Here is a 22,996-nt window from a genome sequence, read left to right on the forward strand (position 1 = left end):
AAGCGGCTCTCTGCGCGCTGACGGGGAAAAAAAAAAACTCACACAGTGCGGCCCCCGTATATCCGGCGTATAAGACGACCCCCCACTGTAGCCATTATTTTAAGGGGTTAAAAAGTAGTCTTATACGCCAGTATATACAGTACCTTAAAAGAGTAATATAATAATCCAGGGTTTTTAAAAAATAAATAAAGCAGCTAAAAGTAAAGATTTCAATATTTTAATGTCTTTGTTTGACCCAGTGTCAGCTAGCACTAAAGATGTCATAATACCTATGGAATTCATAGATAAAACACATTTGTGTATATGCATACAATAGATGTACATATTCAGACAGCAAGCTCCGCCAACAAGCTTGACCACATAACTGGGGAGCACTGTAGCAAGTAAATGGGAGGACCAGCAAAGCCGAAACATCTAATATTCAGCATAGAGAAAGCACAACAAAAAACCCCTGAGGATTGAAGTTAATAGCTTTTCTTTCACAAAAAGTGATTAAAAGGAAAGTGATAAAAATGATATATTTATGAAGTCATTCACAAAAGACTTTCAGTTATAAAAGTACTGAAAAAATTTTAAGTGTAATTTAAACACGGTACACAACTAGAGTTGTCAATCTACTTAACGGCTAATAAATTATGCATCATGACTTTATTGCTAATTTAGGCTACATGCATACAAACAGTTTTCATCCATGTGCTATACATTTGTTTTGTGGATGACGCATTAATTTTAATCGTGCGACCCTTCAAGGGGCTTACATAAGCTACTGACATCATATTCCTGTAAATCCCGCAAAAAATAGATGAGACTACACATACGACTCAACCAAAAACGGTTTTTGGCTAAGAACAGCAAACATTTGTATGCAAGTAGCCTAACCGCTATTACAGAACATTCAGCTTTTCTGTTAGTTCCCTCTGAGGTAGGGGAAAATGTCAGTTAGTAAAATCCTAACATTATAAGGACACATTTCAAAATACTGAGATACAATTATTAGTAATAAAAAACCTTCAATTTCAATTCATAGAAGATTCCTTGAAAAGGGAAGACCACCTCTACTTCCTTAAATACAAAAAAATTTAGAAAATCTTGTACAGAGATTCTTACTCTATCACATGATCCAATTGTTACACTTAACTCTGAATGTCCTCAACTAACATGCTAAAAAGTACACATTAGAAATATGTGATTAGAAAAAATAAAAAAAAAAAAAATCAGTAGGTGCACACCCCAGCATATCACACACCTGCCCTTCATACATGCAACACATATAACATAATATATAACCCATATAACATACTTGGCAATCAAGAGGCTTTCTGCCATCCGCAGTCTCAGGAAAACCTCCACAGATTAATGAGGTCATTCAAACTAGGCAAAGAGGAAAACCCTAATCCACTAACAAGATTTTTATTACAAGACTGAGCTTGCGTTGTACAGTTTTCAAGTCTTCAGTGATATAATGTAAGTGGTGGCATTTGCCTAATGCTTAACATCAATATTGTGTCTGTGATATCAGCCACAGTACCTTCACCTACAACTCAATGTTATGTGAGCCAATGAGCCACCAAGGGCTAATGATCTATCTCGATATGTGACCTTCAAATGGTAAAGAACTTAAGAGATTTCTCAGGAGAGTCCCCCATTTCCCTCACTGAACAAGTGATCTATGACCAACTAGTGACACGCTTAAAGTTTAACAATGTTTTGAACTTTTGGCTTACAGGCTCCATATCTCACCATCCAAAACAGCTATGAACAGTTTTATAGACAACCATCGTGGCCATCTCATTCATAAATGTGACTTGGAACTATTTAGCATATGCTTAGTTCTGCAGATCCTTTCCTGTAACTCCATTGTTACTGTTTTGCTCCTTAAAATCTATATTTTGATTATTTTGTAAATCCACCCATGGCTTGGCTTACAACACTACATGAAACCTTCTGTATAGACTTTTAATCAGATTCAATCAGATCTTGACAAAAATTTGCTCCCAGATCTGTCTACAAGTTCCCCATGGTGGTGTATACTGGTTGGATTCATATGCATGTACAAAATACAGATTTCAGATTTACTCAGCTTAGGCTGCCATAGCAAGCAAATACACTTACAAAAATAAATAGAAATGAAAACTAACCACATGACAGACAAAGGCTACCCTATATACCCAAGCATAAGTAGGCTTTTTCAGTACATTTTATGCTGAAAAATCCTCCTCGGCTTATACTTCAGTTAGTTATCCAACAGAACGACCTATCCTGTTCTTCTGCGGGAAGACAGGGGACAGCAACTTTAGGCAATACTGCCTCCTGCCCAGCACTTTCATCTCTGTTTTGCTGCAAATCACAGCGAAAACGCAATGAAAATTGTGAATAAAGCACAATGCTTTTCCCTGTAGGACCTTATATGACGCAATTCAGGCCCTGCAGCCCCCAGGAGGATATTACTTCCTGAGAACTAAAGGACCTGCGATAAAGTCATGATCACATGACCTGCAAGTACATGTAGGTGAGGGGAAGAGGGGGAAACATGAGGGGGCGGAGTGATATGGGGGCTAAAAATTGTGAGGGAGTGGGCTAACTAGCTGCTGCATTTCCCGCCCTAGACTTGTATATTGTTAAGGGGGGGGGATTTATTCAAAGAAATCCATGACTCAATAAAAGTAAAAAAAAAAATATTAAAAAAATAAATAAATAAATAAATAAAACTACACATACTCAACTGTCCTCCTCTTCATCTTGATCACGGCACTGGGATTTCACGTCACGCAGGGGGTGCGAATAATTAGCAGCCAAAGCACCGGACATCGCATCCCCACACTCATGCCTGAGGACAGGCGAGTATGAGTAGTTTTTTTTTTGAGTGGTTGATCTCTATTAGGACTGGTGTTTTAACCGCCAATCTTAACACCTCAGCTCCAGGGCCCTTTTTTGTTTTAGCAGTTTCATTTTACTCTCCCCATCTTTAAAAATCCATAACTTTTTTCTTTTCCATGTAAAGATCTGTGTGAGGGCTTGTTTTCTGCCTAACAAATTGCACTTCGTAGGGCTGTTATTTAATATTTCATACCATGTACTGGGAAGCAGGAAAAAAAATTGGTGAAAAAATGCATTTACACCATTTTCTTGTAGGCTTGGATTTTACGGTTTTCACTGTGCGCCCCAAATAACAGCTCTACTTTATTGTTTGAGACGGTATGATCATGGGGATATCAAATTTGTATAGGTTTTAATAGGTGTTAATAACTTTTTCATACTTCTGTGTACAGAGTTGTGTGCAGTGTAATTTTTTTAGACCTTATCAAGGCTACCCTGTTAAGGACTGCACAGCCTTTTGATCACTTTTTATAGAATTTTCTATTTTGCAAAATGGGGTTAAATGGTTGGAAATAACCGTTATTATATTTTGATAGATCAGACATTTTGGGATGTTGGGAAACCCAACTTTTATGATTTTTACTGTTTATATTCTAGGGAAAGGGAGGGCAATTTGAATTAGATTTTTTGTAATGTAATTTTTTTGTTACTATTTTTTAGACTCCCTAGGCCTCTACCCCTGCCGATAGATAGGCAAGGTGGTTGTTGCAAATAGCGCCGTCTCCTGGTCAGGATCTATCAGGTGAGCCTGCGCAACTCATCCAGAAGCTACTGCTAGGTAAACTTAGTAATTGCAGCTGTAAAGATGTTAATGTCCAATGATGTTCTGGTGAAGCAAGCTGGAAGCTGAGTGGAGAAGTTCTACCACCTGACCAAGGGAGTAAATAAACTACTGGTGGGCAGGAGCACATGGTTTTATGTCTTAGTTCTGAAGTCTGAAGACCTCATGGTCTGTCTGTGATTGCAAGTGTCCTAATACCAGGAACCACAGGTGCCTCAGGCCCTTGCCTAGCACCCAGGGCAAGGAGGAGGCTTAAGCCCAGAGCCGAGATCCACCCCTCGGATTCAGGTCCATCTCTATCAGCCCAGCCTGATGCTATTACAAGGCTACGTGCAACATTCCTGTGGACCAGCTCTCCACGACTCTCCCAGCTTGCCGAATCTGCTGTTGAATTGCACAATGTTGCCTCTGTCTGATCCCTGGATCCTGGCTGTTTATCACCATGGGCTTCCCCATCCATCACCCAGGGATTCATCCTACAGACACCTCAGGGGTTGCCCCAGGGAGAAAGCATTGCATCAGCCTCTCCCTCCATATTTCTTGCACACACCACCTGCTGGAGACTTGCCAGGTTGTAGGTCAGCCCTCTGGTCCCCATACCAAGCACCGTGACCACAGCGTGCCCTACGCCGCACTAGCGAGCCACTCCCGTATGGCAGTATATGGGGATTTACCACATCATTTATTACAATGTGCAGATGACATTACAGGGGGCAGCGATCAAATCCAATATGGCAGCCCCCATGTGTCACTGGGATTTAAATGCCTTCAGAAGCTTTTCCAGAGGCATGTACATGGTTAACACCCACGACCAGTGCCAGCAACAATCACAGGTGTTACCAGTGGGTGTTTGCTGCCCTGAGCAGTCTTCACACATTGGGAGCCAACTTGTGATGTACTATTACGTCACACATGGGTAAAATCTCTCCCACCAGCCCAGAGGTACTAAAAGACTCCAGATACAGGTGAAATTTCCATTGGTTGGACGTGCAGGTCTGATCGGGCAGTAATTTCTGCTATAACCTCTGTCGGTTTTCAGGCAGAGATTATAGTAAATGCAGCAGGCCAGGGCATTCAAACCCCTATTTACCCTGCTCCCCACCCAATGTGGCATGCAGGGCAGAAAATTCTCCAAAGCGAAAGAGAATGGGAGAATTGTATGCCTTCTCCGCCATAAAAGTTATGGAGAAGCAATAGTAAACCTCCCCCAATGAGTTTTCCCAGTTTCTTTTTTGGTAAAATTATGTGCCCGGGCTATGTTTGGGTGTATACAGAAATTGTGGACATATACACCGTTATATACACTTCCAAGTACCATGCACTCCACATGTTTAATGCTACCCGTGTATATATATCACTCAGTTCATGTATTATATACATTAAAGAGAACCTTTCACCAGGGACTTCATTTGCACGAAAGACATGTTGAAGAAGCCCATCACACCTGCATTGTAAATATGCCTTTTCTAAGCATTTGCATTACAATAGAATTGTGTGTTATAACTTACCTTGCACCCTGACAGAATTATCTGTGTAGTCTCAGGGGTTGGACTTTGGTTTGGATGCATTTCAAAAACCTGTGACTTGCCTGTGCTAAAGACTGCTTAGCTCTTGGCCCCCTACCTTTGTGCTCTTGTACAGCTCCTCCCTCCTGCTCCTTCACAGAGCTCACAGCCTGGTGAGCTGAGATAAGTGGGAAAGGGAGGAGCTGTACAGGAGGACAAAGGAGGGGGCCAATAGCTGAGCAGTCTGCAACACAAGTCATGGTTTTTGAAATGCATCCACTCCAAAGCCAAACCCCTGGGACTACACAGATAATTCTGTCAGGGTGCAAAGCAAGTTATAACACACAATTATATTGTAATGCAAATTCTGAGAGGCAGATTTGAACTGCAGGTGTGATGGGCTTCTGCAATCTGTCTTTAGTGAAAATGAGGTCCCTGGTGACAGGTTCCCTTTACTTCCAGATGCAGCGCCAAGATGAAAATGCAGAACACAGCAGCTCTAAACAGCGTGTTCTCAGTATAAATGATAAGGTTTTCAGTTCACAATGAGAATTGCCAAGTAGTAACCAGAAGTAAAGAGATTCCTATTAAAAAAGTACAAAAATTCTCTAGGAGAATATAAAGTAATAGACTTTTCCAACCAAAATAATAAAGAAAAAAATGGATTAGTAAATACTGTATATACTCAAGTATAAGCGGAGATCCCCAAACAAAAAACTGGAAAAACCTATTGACTCAAGTATAAGCTGAGGGTGGGAAATTAATTGGTCACGACCTCCCCAGTATATAGCCTGCCACCCGTAAATATAATGACTGTAGGAAAAAAAACAAAACCAAAAAAAAAAAAACAGTGTACTCACCTTCCGACGTCCCATGGCAGGTCCTCTTCTATACAGCGATGCCCCCGCATCGGCTCCGTGTCACCAGATGTCCGTCACAGGCACCTTGATCTCAGCAGCTCGCTGACATCATGGTGTGTGCCGGGGGGACACGAGGCCGATGCCAGAGCATTGCTGTACAGAAGAACCTGCCTGTGGGATGTCACCGGTTCTCTACCTGGGGTAGGGTGGGACAGGGCAGGCAGCCAGCCAAGTAGTGAATAAATTAAAGGAAAACTACCCCTTGAGTGGCAGTCATTTAAACTGTCTGTGTCGTCTTCTACATTCCGATGCATATCTTCTTCATTTTGAAACGCAAAGATCCCCTCAGAAAAAAGAAGGCTTGGCACTCCGATGCACATCACACAGGCCAGTGCTCTGGGCTAATAAATATGAATGCCTCCTGTGTGACGTCACAAGGCTCTCCAGGAGAGGAGGCAACCATCCCCACAGGAGGAGTGCATAATTATTAGTCACAGTGCCTGTATCTATGAGTAACACCATTATATAAAAATAAAAAACAACAAGCGGTAAGCATGTAAAGCTCTTCATTTGTGGAGATAACGATACACTTTCTAATACATACTACTACTGGTAGATAACCATGGTCTATGCACCTGCATATGTTATATGTGACTATTCCTATACCGTGGGGCTTCAGGATTACATTATTTGTTTAAAACTCCCTTGCAGAATGTGTGAAACTACTATTTGAACACTGGCCTTATATGGCTCAGAGTAAAGTGACACACATATTATAGGATACATACACATATGCGCATTTATAATACGCATGGTTGATCTTAAGTATAAACACCATGGGGGAGATCTATAAGTGGTGTCTGAGAGCAGAACTGTTCTGGTTCAGTTTTCATTTTCCCACAGCAGTGTATAAAATTAAAGCTGAGTTCTGATTGGTTTCCATGGGTAACTAGAACAGATTTACCTCACACTTTTTGATAAATCCCCCCCCCCCCATGTTTATATATACACTACTGAATGTGTAGTCATACATCACATGAAGGTAGCAGCAAGTCCCTAGCCACCTCACTGACATGTCATGTGTTGATAGTAGATCTATTGTAATCGCTAAGGACCAAGTGGAAGATATTACAATGTGTTATCTGAAACTGACAACCCCTTCAATAAATCACGACGCTTTCTGATTTACAAAACACTTATTGCACTTTCATTTCCAAAAACACATTTTCCTTTCTTTTTAAATGATTTCATCCATATGAAACCTCAGATCAAGACGTGTATTTTCATAAATACAGATCTGTGCAGTAAACCATCACATTTCAGCTTACATCTCATTACACGCTACAAGAATAGATGCATTTTAATGTATTTTAATGACGGACATAAGAAATATGTAAAACAATAACTACTTTGTAATGGAAGAAGCTAATGTGAAATAACAGATTGTATTATAAGCACAGAAAAGTGAAAAAATTATTTAGCAACTCAAAATTTATTCTAAATACCAATATATATACATACACAGGCAGTCCCCTGGTTACGTACAATATAGGTTCCATAGCTTTATGCTCAAGTTGAATTTGTATGCAAGTCGGAACTGTATACAAATTTTTTTTTGTGACAATTGAAGTTTCAAAATTTTTTTATGTAATTGGACCAAGGTTTATCAATACAGCTTCATTACAGACACCTTACAGCTGATCACTGCAGCCTGGGAATAAAGTAAAGCATCTAGAGAGCTTCATCAGAGATCACAGTGGGCAGAGGGGTCAGTTTTTAACTAGGGGTTGTCTGTAAGTCAGGTGTCCTTAAGTAGGGGACTGCCTGTATATATTTTTACACATACACACACCTCAAGGAAACTAGACAACTACAAATTAGAGTGACTGCATACGCTACCTGTAGTGATTTATAGGAAGTCTAACACTTCCCCTTGTGGTAGATTAACTATTACAGAAATATAAATTAGTAGCATTGCTCCTGTAGACGACTTTTTAAAAGAACATTCATATTGATTCAATCTCAGGGGCTCCAGGGGGTGTCATGAGAGCCCATCCACAATGCGGGGGCTCTGTCTATAACACCCCCCCCCCACCTCCCTGCTCCTTCACTCACTTCCCCTGCTGCTAACTGCTGGAAATCCCGAGACAGCAAACAGTATTCATTCATTCATTCATTCATTCAAAGCAGGAGAGGGAGAAAGTGAAGTAGTAAGTAGATGAGCCTCCGCAGACCAGAGCCTTGATATTAATCTGCATAACTACAAAAGTTCTTTTTAAAAGTCTTCTACAGGAGTAATGCTCCTAATAACATTATATTTCTATAGTTAATCTTACACAAGAGGAAGTGGTAGGTTTCCTTTAAACACTTATGTAAACATATGCTACTAACAACATTACTAAATACTCCATCTTTACCTCAAAGTAAACATGAATTAACTTCAGCCTTGATCTATTCTGTTCCTTTATTAAAGCTGAATGATGCAAGAAGTTTTTGTAAAAGTAAACAATAAGATCTGGCAAATAACCAATAAACAAAATATAACATAAACTTGCATTCTCAATAACTTACAGCTTTTGTGTACTAGTTACATAAGAATTCCCACACAGAATGGTAAAAAGGATACACAAAATGACTTTTCCTTGAAATAAAATGCTGTTGAAGGTCAGCAATGAAAATGAATCGTGCAGATCATATGTCTAATTATATATTTAATTAAAATGTAAAAATCAACTTTAAAAAGGAAAAAAATGTTAGAAACATAGTGAATGCTAATTTACCATTGGAGAGGCAGCATTACTTTTGCATTGTGTAGTTTGCAAAGCTGAAACAGTGTAAACTTTTGTGAAAAATTTGCAATTTCCATATTGTGATGTTTTGTAGCCACTACTATAATTGGCTAAAATGCAATGCTTTTAATACTTCACCAAAATTACATGTGAATTTACTTTTAAACAAGTTTAAAAATGGCAAAGAGACTTTGGGCGTCCAACACCTGGAACCGCCACTGATCACAAAAGGCGTCCATTCCCCCAATTAGTAGCACTTAAAGGGAACTTATCAACAGGAGCACTTTTTCTGGCTCTCCCATGTCCCCATAGAGAATAGTGTACACATTGCCCAAAAGTTTTTATAGATTAACTGCCTTTTTCCAAAAAAAAAGATAAGTTTAATCAAAATGGCCTGTGAGGAGTGCCCCCCGCCCCAACCTCCATCATGCAAAAATCCACTCTGACTTCTCAATTTACCCAAACCCAACAGCACCTTAATGGTCACAGACTCCATAGCCAGTTTCCAGTTTTAAGATGAGTGCAGTTATTCCTTCCCAGTTCTTCCACTGATCTGTAGCACAGGAGATTCACTAATGAACATGTACAGTGCAGCCACATTGATCTCACTTAAATGCCAGGGGTGCAGGACCCACAGCCAATGGGCCAGATGTGGCACATTAATCTCAGAGTTGCAGCCTGCACCCTGCTTCCATTATTGATGGAAGAGTTATTGGTGCAGGAGGTTGTGTGGTGGTGAGTGCAGCTGACAAGTCCTCACTGCTTCCAGGTCCTCTTCTGCCGCATCTTTCTGTGTCCCAATTCCTGGTGATATGTGCCAGTGTCAGGACCCAGAGCAAAGCTTGGAGCAGATGAGGACCCAGGAGTGGTAACTACTTGTCAGCTGTACTGTACTGCTCCCAGGTCCTCTACTGCTCAATGAACAGCTCTGCATCCAGATGCTGGCTCATACAACCAGTGTGGGGCACAGAACACAGTGAACACAGAGAAGAAGAGGATTGTCTGATCTAGAGGTCTCCAGTATTAGTAATTATCTGCTATGGGAGTCTTCAGTATTAGTCTGCTTTGGGGGGTCTCCAGCAATATAAGTGTCTGCTCTGAATGCAGTATTTGGTTGCAGTATATTTGGTGGCATTTTGTGTAGTACTGTGGTTGTTGGTGCATCTAAGGTGCTGGTGCAACCCCTTAAAGTCGAGCAGTGTGACAGTATAAGTTGCTCACCCCTGGCCTTAATCCTTAGATCAGGAACACAACAGACATAATATAAATATGTATTATCCTTCACATTTTCCAAAATTTTTAAAAAGGATAACCTCGATTTCTTGTTGCACTCCAATTTTTAAATAATGTTTCTTCTCCCACCCTTTACTCTCACCCAAACAGCTCAACATATCTATCATATATAGCAATGCAGTCTACATAGCGTCAATCGGCACCGCAATTCCAACAAGAGTGTCTGTTTTCATTCACAGATATACAGATTGTAATATAAAAAAATATTTGGGGACTACCATTAAAGCATAGGCTCCTGGCTGTCCTTCAGATATTGGTCCACAACTCAATTTTAATTCTTTTTAGATATGCAGTGTACAGTATTTCCCTTTAAGGGAAAGCTAAATTCAAAAACAAAAGTTAAATCTATTTTTTTAGTGGGAAATTACCAGCTAATGGATTTAATTTTCCAGTTTAATTTAGGCAGATTTTTAAAGGGGATGGCCATGAAAGAAAATTCTCAAATTTCAATCCCGTAGTGATGTTTACGGGGGTTTCTCTAAGCAGACATTTCATGATTCCTCTGTGCTATGAGATGCTGTGTGCTGACAATGTGCTTAGTTTATCAAGGTACAGGTTTTTCTACACTTTTTTAGCTTCTGAACATTCTACAAATATCTGACACAGAAAAAGAGAGATGAAAAAAGATCAGAGATAAGAGATTATGAGATCCATGAGATGGATATAAAACACAATGACACCCTCAGCTCTGCTAACTCACCTAATCACTAAAACACACAGTCAGCTCTACTGTAGGGACCTTATCTGTCTGTAGCTAGTAAAGCAAGCCTCTGTACACTGCTGCTTGCCGGCAGGAATTGCCTGTGTCTGAGCTAGTCTTGTAATGCAGGGGGTAGGGGCAAGAGGCAGTGTCAGAAGATATAAGGTCGGATTCAGGGGCAACCAAAATTGTATACACCAGGGATGACAGTCAAATGAGTGCAGTTATTCCTTCCCAGTTCTTCCACTGATCTGTAGCACAGGAGATTCACTAATGAACATGTACAGTGCAGCCACATTGATCTCACTTAAATGCCAGGGGTGCAGGACCCACAGCCAATGGGCCAGATGTGGCACATTAATCTCAGAGTTGCAGCCTACACCCTGCTTCCATTATTGATGGAAGAGTTATTGGTGCAGGAGGTTGTGTGGTGGTGAGTGCAGCTGACAAGTCCTCACTGCTTCCAGGTCCTCTTCTGCCGCATCTTTCTGTGTCCCAATTCCTGGTGATATGTGCCAGTGTCAGGACCCAGAGCAAAGCTTGGAGCAGATGAGGACCCAGGAGTGGTAACTACTTGTCAGCTGTACTGTACTGCTCCCAGGTCCTCTACTGCTCAATGAGTCTGAGCTAGTCTTGTAATGCAGGGGGTAGGGGCAAGAGGCAGTGTCAGAAGATATAAGGTCGGATTCAGGGGCAACCAAAATTGTATACACCAGGGATGACAGTCAAATGCTGTATCTTTGTTAATAACAGTGAGTTAGAGAATTTATTCTCTTGTTATCCTGAGTACATTTAAGAATCTTGTCTTCGTTAAAGATCTATAAATCCCAGTTGAATATGTGCAAAAAATTTTTAAAACAAAAAAGGAGGGACAATACTGGGACTATTAAAATTGTGTATATATTGCTGTTATAAAGAAAAACTATGCATTAAAGGGGTTGTCCGAGTTTAAAAAAATATATATATATGTGGCCGGGAGCGGGGTTACTAAAACAATAAAGCTGTACTTACCTCCCGGTGCCCTCCCGTATCCAGCGCTGCTGTCGCTCCGGTCCGGGGGCCATGTAAACAAACATGGCCGCCGGAGCAGCGCTGAACTCAGCTTCCGGCCGGCCGTGGCCGGGTACGCCTATCCGTCCCTATACACTGCATTGTGTATGGGGACCGGAAGGTTGTCGCATCCGGCCGGAAGCTGAATCCAGCGCTGCTCCGGCGGCCATGTTTGTTTACATGGCCCCCGGACCGGAGCGACAGCAGCGCTGGATACGGGAGGGCACCGGGAGGTAAGTACAGCTTTATTGTTTTAGTAACCCCGCTCCCGGCCACATATATTTTTTTTTTTAAACTCGGACAACCCCTTTAATACTTCAGCACATCAGACATAATAAATGATTTGCAAGTCATAAAAGTCATTTTCTTAGAGGAATATTTATTCCTGGAATTTTACTGTACACACCCCGAAACAGCAATTACAGGGGCAGAGCAACTTAGTCAGCGAGACGGGTTTATTATGGGTACATAAAACAATTATATTATAATAATACTGATCACTCATCAGTAGGGAACAGAATACAGACTCTCCACCCTGATCAGTCTCTTTGCTAGACTGAAGGTGTTAAACATGATCAATTGACTAAAGGATATGTGGAATGTATTACTCAGCCACAATTTCACCATATCATTTGCAGCATCAAAAGAATGTGTAGGAAAAAATCCCATTACTTTTCTCTGTTACTTATCCAAATTAAAACCGCTGGAAACAAGCAACTCTAAAATAGAAGGTTTCATATTTACCTAGATACCTATATAGGAGGAGATATCTAGGAGGAGTCAATCTAGGCAAGTGATTGGCAAAAGGTAATCTAGGGGCGTTGGGTAGACCAATATCTTCAGAAATTGATTTCTCCTTTTTAGTTTGTTTTTCGTCACACATTGGGGGTCATTCACTAAGGGCCCGATTCGCGTTTTCCCGACGTGTTACCCGAATATTTCCGATTTGTGGCGATTTTCCCTGAATTGCCCTGGGATTTTGGCGCACGCGATCGGTTTGTGGCGCATCGGCGCTGGCATGCACGCGATGGAAATCGGGGGGCGTGGCCGAACGGTAACCCGACGGATTCAGAAAAATTGGTCGCACGGGCCATACTCACATGCACCACGATGAAGACGATGAACTCCGGGGCACCTCGGCGGACTTCGGCGCAGCAGCGACACCTGGTGGACATCGGGCGCAGGACCTTCATGAATTGCCGCAAGACCCGAACGCTCGTCAGAGAAGCCGCCGCTGGAACGCGAATGGACTGGGTAAGTAAATGTGCTCCATTGTGTGGTGTGGCTAGGCAAACTCAAGTATGTTCATCTACATGGTGTTTAACTCTGGTGCTCTTCCCAAAAACAATAGGGGTAATAAATTATGCCTGCAGAAAACTGGCTGAGAAGGAACATAAATTTCCCCCTCAATGCCATTTTCTTGGCTTCTCTGAGCTGCACGCCACTTGGGGCTGTCTGGGTGGCAAGTGTTTGGGGGAGTAAACACCCAGCCCACCAAAATTCCTTTGGTCTCCCCAAAGGACTCCGCCTGTTCAGACCTGGTCTAAATAGCCCAATCTACTAAGAGGGTGAAGTCATTATGCATTTCCCCCAATGTTTTTTAAGAGATTTTTTCATTTCATGTTATGTTTTACAGGTACATACTGGAACCAAGCCATTGAAGTCTCTAGGAGAGTTTTTTATTCTTGCTGTGTGCAGAAGAGGATAGTAAATAAGTTGTGACATCATCTATATTCAGTAGTCACAGTAGTCAGTAGTGTCTTATAAAACAAACCGAGACACTTGGTTTAATGGTCATTCCATATGACAAGTCTCCAAGCAGATCTTCCTACTACCAGTACAGAATACATAATTTACAGAATTGTCTCTTTCCGCTTCTACCTTAGCTTTTTCTTGAAATTTATGTGATCCAATGTTACTTTCTATCGTTTAGATTGTTCCATATTATATTTTATACATCGCTACATAATATTTTAGAATGGGAAAAGACTAACCAGTTCAACCAGTTGTTAATTGTAAATTATGTTTAACATGCAGAATCATAAGGGGACATTTACCATAGCGGTCACTCCTTGCCCTCCTGATGTGATCGCTGTCTGGCTGCAATGGCGTACAATTGCAGGGTCGTTGCTGGTAATTGTTCAGCCTTGAACACTCAGAGGCCATAGTGAGTGCCCAGGTGCGGGGCAGGAACACTCTGTGCAAGCCCTCTAAGCCGCAGAGGTGTCATAAAGGTGTGAATAAATACAATTGCCTAGCACTTTGCATTTTCATTACTTCCGGGCTTATACAGCAGAAAACTACAAGCCCTGATAAAATGTCCCCCAGTGAGTGAATGCGATAAAACCAAAACCCAATGCCACAATTCAAAATTCTGTTTTTCTCTTTCTTGCACTGTATTGCCTTTGATAAGATTATGAAAACGATAGAGGAATTTAAAAAAGTAAAAAAAAAAACAAAAAACCACAAATCCTGTGGAATCATTAATCATTATCGACTATAGAAACGCAAGTAGGAAAGAACCAAATTAAATGAAAAATTGCTGCCAAGAAGGGGTTAAAAGCAAATTAAGTCACATAATTTTTCAGGGCTTTGTTTTCTTATAATAGAATTAGTCATTTTTTCCAAATGCAATTATATAATAAAGACGCTAATTTAAAGGATTCAGCCTACTCCCAACCTTATTATATTAATCATTACATGGTACCATCGACTTTCTTCACAAAATACATCAGTGAACATCAAACAACATGCCACTAAATTTCTCTCATTTCTTTCCACAGCTCAGACATGATTAAGTAATTTTCTCTTTCATATTGAAAGATACAATTTGTGATATTAGAAGAAAGCAGTAAGTAATCATAGATAATTTTAGGCGAAACCTGAAATATTGTACAAATAGCAAACTAGAAAGACAAGATTTTGCAAATTGTTTGGTGGTTCATTCCACTAGAAAGTTGCCTTTTTATTATTGAATCCATAGTGGCCCATGGAGGAAGTAATGCTACCAGTGAAATCCTTTCAGGTACAAATTACTAAAGGGCTACCAGAGGTGTGAACTGGCCCTAAGCTGCAGTACTGGGCACAGCCAGTGTACTGTGGATGGAGCCAGTCAGTCAGTCTCTCCCGGGACCCCACTGATCTGATATTTATGACCTATCCTAGGTCAACAATAGTTAATGGCTGGACAACCTTGTAAGGCGGTGTTCACACGTGGCATTGACATTGCGGTGTGAAACACAATACAAGAGCCGAAAACAGGAGATTTGCCTAATTACATTGCTGTTAATATTTGCATTTACAAAATGCAATGTTAACACATGCATTAACAATGGTTGCGTTTTGTAAATTCAAATGTTTACAGTAATGTAATTAGGCAAATCTCGTCTCCTCAGAAGTTGTATTGCATTTTAAAATGCAATGTAAACTCCACATGTGAACACAGTCTGAAAATGAGTGATCTGCAGTTTTTAGTAGCATGCTTGAGAAACTGCAAGACACTTTCAGGAACTTGCTGTCTAGTAACAATGTTGGGGGATGTGCCATCTTGTTTTTATTTCTAGGCTATACAATTGAAAATATCCTACCAAGAGGCAAAATGTTTGTACCTTAAAGAGAACCTGTCATCAGGCACCTAATTTTCACTAGAGACAGGTTACATAGGGCCATCACACCTGCATTACAAATATGCCTTTCTGCTTTTTCCAAGCATTGGCATTACAATATAATTGTGTATTAATACTTGACAGAATGATTTGTTTAGTCCAAGGGGTTGGGCTTTGGTTTAGATGCTTTTTCACCCCCCCTCCCACTCCCACAGATGTCAGCTCACCAGGCTGTGACCACTGAAGTAGCACGAGGAAGGAGCTGTAATGGAGCATAAAGGTGGGGGCTGAGAGCTGAGCAGTCTGCAGCACAGATAAGTCACAGGTTTTTTGAAATGCATCCAAGCCAAAACCCAACCCATGGGACTACACAGAGGATTCTGTCTCGGTGCAAGGTAAGTTATAACACACAATGATATTGTAATGCAAATGCTTAGAAAAGGCAGAAATAAATATTTGCAGTGCAGCTGTAATAGGCTTTTGTAACCTGTAACATATATATTTTTAAGGAAACAATAGCTTATTGTTGCCATTCTAAAAGAAAAAGGTTAATCACAGAACAAATCACATACAGAGATGATCAGCTTGAGTTGTCAGAATTATGTTCTGTATTACAGAACAACCTAAGAGCTTCTTGACATCATTTCTAGGTTCTTTTTGAACACCCGACCTCATTTTTCTTAGTGACAGGCAGCTGTGTCTCTACTGAGAAAATAACGTAGGTGGACAGGTCAATGCCTCCCACAGGAGGAGGTCATTCATGCCGCTGAGAATATACCAGAAACTGATCATATTTGGATTGTAATATACAAACCCAGTAAATACAGAGCTTCTGTGAATGATGGCGCAATCTTCATAAAGATGAATGAACTTAAAAAAAATTACAGTACAATCAACTCAATAAGTTTAATGATCTATAAAACCCTATAACTAGTATGGACAATTTCCTAAAATTAATTTACACTCAAAACTACCAAATATCAAGGATGAAAAAACAATACTGCTGGTTTAAAAGGTGGTGGAGGCTCCTGGACAAAGAACTGGTGCCCTGCCCCCCCCCCCCCCAATTCATTCTGAGTAAAAGTAATGCTTGAAAATGGATTCTGAATACATAAGATTTATTTGCATAGAACAACAACTTCAGAAGCTAAATTTCCTACCTCTGCTGATGCAGAGCCCCACAGCGCACACACAAATTTAAGAAGATTACCACAGTCACAGTGTCTGGATCTATGAGTAAGCATCCCTGGCTTATAATGCTCCATTTTTGATGTTAGATTTCCTTGGAAAGACCAACACCCAAACCTGTTGTGAAAACTTGGTTACCACAGTTTGCCAGCGCTTGATATTAACCCCACCCTGCAGGTCATGTCGGATAAACTAAGAGGCTCTGAAGCAATTCCAATTCAGGCCCAGTCTGGTGTAGAATAGCACTATAACCTGCACCAAGAACTGGTGCAAGCTATAGCTAGCACATCCCACAACACACCCTCCCAACAAATACTTGGGATGGAGTTAATGAAAGAGGGAGGGAAGACTGCAATCCCTGGCACTTTACATGCCATGATAAATCCCCAGTATTTATGTCTAGTTTTGCACTTGTCAGTATAGTATCAGTGAATCTGCCCCATTGTGCATTGAGCCTTTGCAATGTATAAATATCACTCTTGTTTATGACCAAAAGTAGAAAACCCATGAACAAATCCCTGCGTAAAGACAAGCAGAAGATACAATTATTATCCGTCGCTGCAGTGCGTCACATCCACAGACTCACCCCCACAGACAGCCTCTGGCTGCAGCTTGTAGGCTGTAGCAAGTGTTTGCACTGTTGACGCTATGTCACCACCGAGTCTCTCTATACAAACAGGTTGGCAGTGATGGGCAGTGCCGTGCTGCACAGGAGCACTGGAGGGAGGAGAGTATACACCATTTGTTATGTTCATACTCCCCTGGGGCCTATAGTAAAAAGAAGTCAATCCAAGACGACCTCGTAATACACTAGCTGCTGAACAAACTAAACAAGCAATTTACCTCCAGGGCTTTGCTTGGCTTAACTACAACTATCACTCGTAGCCATATACTGGTTTGTATTCTGTTAATGTGTAGGTGTGTGTGCCATAACATTCACTTAGTACTAAACTCAAAGTAATATTTTCAAAAATGATGATAAACAAAAAATAAATAAATAAAATTGTAGTACTTTTTTATGTTTACAATGTTTAAGCTACTGTAAAATCGCCGGTGACTTACCTGCAGTTGGAATCATGGATGGGAATTAAACAAATCCCATCTACATGTTGCATGTACAATTTGCAGAGCAAAATTGTTTGCATCACAGATATTAAACCCATAGCATGTCAATGACTGCATATCCAAGCATGGATTAAATCCGGACCAACTACAGAGACGTTATACGGAGATTTGTCAAAAAGAGTTGCAAAGTAAAACAGAGAAAAGTCCTTCTAGACTATGAATATGCTGCACCGGATTTATCACAGTTTCTGATGTTGGATGATAGATTTGGCATAGCAGAAGATGGCGGGGTCATACTTCACATCATCATTAAATAGAGCAAAAGACAGGTAATGCTGGCAGCACGGGTACACATCCATTAATAATACCAGGCAATTGATGGGTGGCAATGGAAACCAAGAGACTCCAAGGGTGTTCAGCCGGAGAGCAAGAGAGTCTTCAACAATATATGTGAGAGAAAAAGGCAGCACTCACCTGATGTGGGCTTCCATAACTTTATTGTTAGCTGGTGATGGTGCGGGAGGATGCCATCCACGACTAGGTTATGTGCCGTTTCGTGCTAAACATTCACTTCCTCAAGCCGATGACTTTGTACCATCTAATAGTAGGTCTAGTATACACACTAATAGATGCAGTTGCATTATTTTTATGGAGCACACTTTTTCCATGAAGCCTGACCCTATTTTCTGAGGACATGCCCCATTTGTTATACTTTTCAGAAAAGGGTCTAAAATCTTTAAAAAATCCAATGTCATTTACGACTCCATTGCTGACTGTCTAAAAAGTCTCCCTCATTGTGTCTTGGAGCTTTGGCCTTTTAGACCATTTTTTTGTGTGTCTCAGCCGAATTCCTGCCCCATCTCTCCATATGTCTCAAATATAAAACAATCTAACGGGGCGTGATCATGCAGGAGGACTATTACAATGATAAGATTGTTATATGGTCCAGTAAATGCCTGTAGATTACTCCTCCCCCCCCCCCCCCCCTGATATGTTCCACCTTGCAAGGGCATCGAATGATGCTCTATTACTACAGAGGAAGTACTAGCAGGGCAAAATGTCTATTATAATTATATTTATATAATTATTAGGGAATACAAGATAATATGTAGGCAAATACCAGCATGTGCTGTATTTATTAATTACACAGAAGCTGCCCCCTACCACTAGAATATTAGAATTCCTCTTCAATCTGAAAGCTGTGCAATCCTAAAAAACCCTTATCCTTGGGTGAAAAAACACCTTGCTGTATTCATTTTCAGTAATGTATACAATGAATGACAGAGGAGAATTGGTGGCGTCACATATCCCTGCTCTGTCACCCTGAAAAGATTTAAGAGGAACTTTTGACAGATGGATGAGTCTTCAACAGTTTTAGAAAACTGAGGCTGACAGTATTCAGAGGAATGCAGAAGTTAAATATATCAGTGACTTCCATTGTTCTGGAGCCATCTGCTTCAGTCACCTGTAACCCGGGCATATATACACGGTGGTCTTCAAGGCTATAGTAAAAGAGCTTAATCGAGAATATTGTGCAGCTTTAAAGCTCTGGTCCCAACAAACTATACATATTAGCAGCATGAAACTGCTAGTAAACAAAACTAGTAAACTGGTGACTACATTTATCCCATAGCTATAAAAACGGCCATAAAGGCTGGTGCCACACGTACCGCTTTGTCTGCGTTTGAAAACGCAAACAAAGCCGCACCCACCGGGGCGGGCCGCGGCCTGATCGCATGGGCGTTTCTATGGAAATGCCTGCGAACGGGAATGAGCCGCCGGTGTTTTGCGTTAATTTAATGCAAAACACCAGCGTCTCGTTCCCAATCGCAGGCGTTTCCATAGAAACTCCGATGCGATCAGGCCGCGGCCCGCCCCGGTGGGTGCAGCTTTGTCTGCGCTTGCGTTTTCAAACGCAGACAAAGAGGTACGTGTGGCACCAGCCAAAGTCTTAAAATGCTGATCATTTCTCAGTTTTTATTCGTCAGTGCCTTCTACAAGCTAAAACTTATATTTTCTGTTCACCCTAGCTGTTTGGGGTCTTGTTTTTTTTTTTTAATATGACCTGAATTTGCATAATGAAATCTGGGAGGGACAGGGGACCTTTTTGCTTAGTACTACATAGTCCCTACTAGGTGCCATACTTTTTTTTCATCAATGTGTGAAGGCTTATTTTTTGCCTAAAGACCTGCATTTTTCATTTGTACACACTTGAGGTTCATAAAGCTTTCTGTAGAGCAATAAAGACAATTTTCTATCCTAGGTTGTTATCCCTGGTGGTTAGTGCTGGAGTTGGGCTGTGATAACATAGTTCTACCCTGGCAGTAGCAAGTGGCTAGGTCCTTCAATCTTCTGCTGAAAGGCATCGCATCAGAAGAAGTACCTTGAACGGCCGCCATAAAAACCTGATACGTCAGTTGTTAAAGTGTTAAATTTCCTAAATATATATTATGTTAAAAGCTAAATGCTACCAAATAGCCTTAGTTTTATATAACTGGAAATTTGTTGCAGAAATGTCTACGGTCTATAAACTACATTCATAAAACCATTCAGATGACAAGACACAATTTTAAGTTGTAGTCATTTCTTCAACAAATCTAGCACATGTCAATTCACCTTCGGGCTATGATCACACACCGCAGATCTGCAGTAATCTCATTCATAAGTTTGTGGTTCACAAAAATCCATGTGAAACACCCCCATACAGTTAAATGAAACCAATATTTATTGGGCTGCATAAAAATGTTGGCCTGGACTACTATTGCATGATCAAAGATAACTATGATGCCTTGCAACACCTGAAGTAATACATGTGAATGAAGATGCACTGCGACCTCTAGGTGGCCAGGCCCTTGACCTTTTTGTAACTGAGAATCCTTCTAAAAGTACGGGGTCACAATGTAACCTCATTCACATATACAGGCAGTCCCATAACACAGACAGACCTCTCTTCCCAGTGTGACCTCTGGTGAAGCTCTCTGGATGCTGGTATATTACTGAACTTTGGCTCTAAGCTGTAATGGTCAACTGAGTTATCAAATGTGTCTGAAATTAAGTTTTATTTTTAACACTTGTTTCTATGACAACCCCAAATTTTCAATATCCAACTGTCGCACAAACCAAAAGATTATTTGGCTGGAGTTACACTTACAAAATATGCCTGTTCGCAAGAAAGAAAATTCAACCTGGGGATTGCCTGTGCAGAGTAAGAGTATCTCTACAAGTAGAGGAGAAAAGCAAAAGGCAAACTTTCCATTCTACTTCTGTTCTTAGTTTCTGTAACGTGCTCGCAAACGGAGACAGTACTGTAACAGTGACTGCTGATGCAGTTGTGAACCGAGCCGCAGACAAGTTGGGCTAAGTTCACACCAGTGTTCTTCAAGTTAAGTTCCACATTCTGTTATATAGTGGGAAAAAATGGTGCAGCAGCCCGCGTCTTTTTTCCACTATTCATAATATATGCATAATGGAAGATAACAGAAGTTCCATTAACGTCTATGGGGAATAGAAGGTGATCATTTTAGTTTCTGTTACGGGCGCCTTTAACTGAGAGTGTAATAGAATGCAGGTGTGAACTCAAGTCTTAAAGCAAGTGGTACATTAATGGTAGTCATATTATGGCTTGCTGGGCATCAGCAGAGCGGAACGTAACGGTTATAGGATATCGTGTCTCATGTGAGCAGTTTATTATAGAGAGTCCTGAATATTCTGTACAGATATAGCTGGCATAGAATGCCCCATAATGGAAAAGCTCAGTAGGGGATAAGTTCATTGTAGAGCAGCTAATTTGTACCATAAAGAACAGAAGGCACCGATTATAGAATAGGATAAGACAGAATTACAGAATGTTCTGTACTTACAAAAGTGATTTAGAACAGAATTTTCTGAAGGAAGTTCAGTTGAGAATGTTTGATTTCTCTGAACTACTCCTAACAGAAAGTTCTGTACTGATAGAGCTATTAGGTGGCCGGACACTAAAGAAAGTGTTATAAATTAGTCGATCAATATAGAGACCTAGATTAGAGCTGGTCATTATAGAGCCGGTCATTAAAGAAAAGAGATTTTGTGCCATCCGTTTTTTTTTGGTTGTTTTTTTAGCAGATTGCACACAGCTACACTACATCCTATCCTTTATAATGAATTCACACAGGCACTTCTCAATGGAACAGGTCTCCATTCTGTAAAATGGTAGAGCATGTCCTAATCTGAACTGTCTTTTACTGAATACGATATAAACCATAGTTTTAAGATCAATTGAAAAGTGATGCAATACTAAGGTGTCTTGCCAGATAAAAACATCCATTTTTCATGACGGAGAATTGGATAAGTTGAGTGAATATAGCCATATAGCAGTAATGGGGCCAGTCATTGCGGGGGCCGGTCCCCCAGCGGCCAGTACAGGGGGCCATTATAGTGTGTATTAAAAGCTGGCCATTAAACAGTGTAATAATATATTGTAGTCTTTATATTGTGGAATAACAGGTGTAGTAATTATGATGTGTAATGAAAAAGTTGGACATTATAGGCGGTTATTAGAGCATTGGCATTATAGGGAGTGATAACACAGCTGGGTAGGCTGTAAGTGGGAAAGTTGCAGGTAGGTAGTCACTCACCCCATGGTGCGGTGCCGGGTAGCTGCCTCTCTCCAGTACACGGGCTGTGTGTGCTCTCCCGGGGATCAGGAGCTCTCGCATCAGCTGATATATAAGTCCTCCTCGGGCTCCAGCAGCGGTGATAACAGCGGGAGGTCTACAGGCTGCCGCCCGCCGTCCTGCACCTCATGCCGCCGGCTGCTCAGCGATCCTCTCCCGTGCGAAGTGCGGAGGAACTGGCGGAGGACACGGAGCAGCGGCACAGAGCGGATCCCACCTGCTCCAAGCGGCGGCGGCCTCCCACATGGAGGAGGGACGGGACCTGCGAGCCTGCCCACGCCTGCCAGTGTCAGCCGCACTCCCACAGGCTGCTCCTTGTGGTGCCCCTTCTGGGAGGTCACACTAGAGATGGCACCCGAAATACCACACACATCCTCATCTACACACACAATGCAGAGCCTCACCTATCCCTCATACACACATTACACAGCCTTACCTATCCCTCATACACATAACACAGCCTCCTATCTCCATACATCCTAAACCTTACCTCCACGCATCACACACGGCCTCACCTGTGCGCTCCACGCATCACACACGGCCTCACCTGTGTGCTCCACGCATCACACACGGCCTCACCTGTGTGCTCCACGCATCACACACGGCCTCACCTGTGTGCTCCACGCATCAC

The 22,996-nt window shown here is 41.4% G+C and overlaps 1 protein-coding gene across 2 annotated transcripts in view; it reads right to left on the reverse strand.

Annotated features, from left to right (window-relative positions):
• The window catches only part of HOMER2 (homer scaffold protein 2), a 109,962-nt gene extending 87,268 nt beyond the window's left edge, over positions 1-22,694 (reverse strand). The window contains exon 1 of one of the 2 annotated variants that reach the window (XM_072148328.1): positions 22,327-22,694. In XM_072148328.1, coding sequence (XP_072004429.1) covers positions 22,327-22,331 — 5 coding nt within the window. In that variant the 5' untranslated portion in view covers positions 22,332-22,694. Of the gene's footprint in view, positions 1-1,300; positions 1,363-22,326 lie in introns of those variants that run through there. The other variant, XM_072148327.1, reaches the window with a different exon arrangement.
• Positions 22,695-22,996: the final 302 nt, after the last annotated feature.

This window comes from Engystomops pustulosus, chromosome 4 (assembly GCF_040894005.1).
Source record: "Engystomops pustulosus chromosome 4, aEngPut4.maternal, whole genome shotgun sequence".
In the NCBI taxonomy this organism is placed as follows: Eukaryota; Metazoa; Chordata; class Amphibia; order Anura; family Leptodactylidae; genus Engystomops; species Engystomops pustulosus.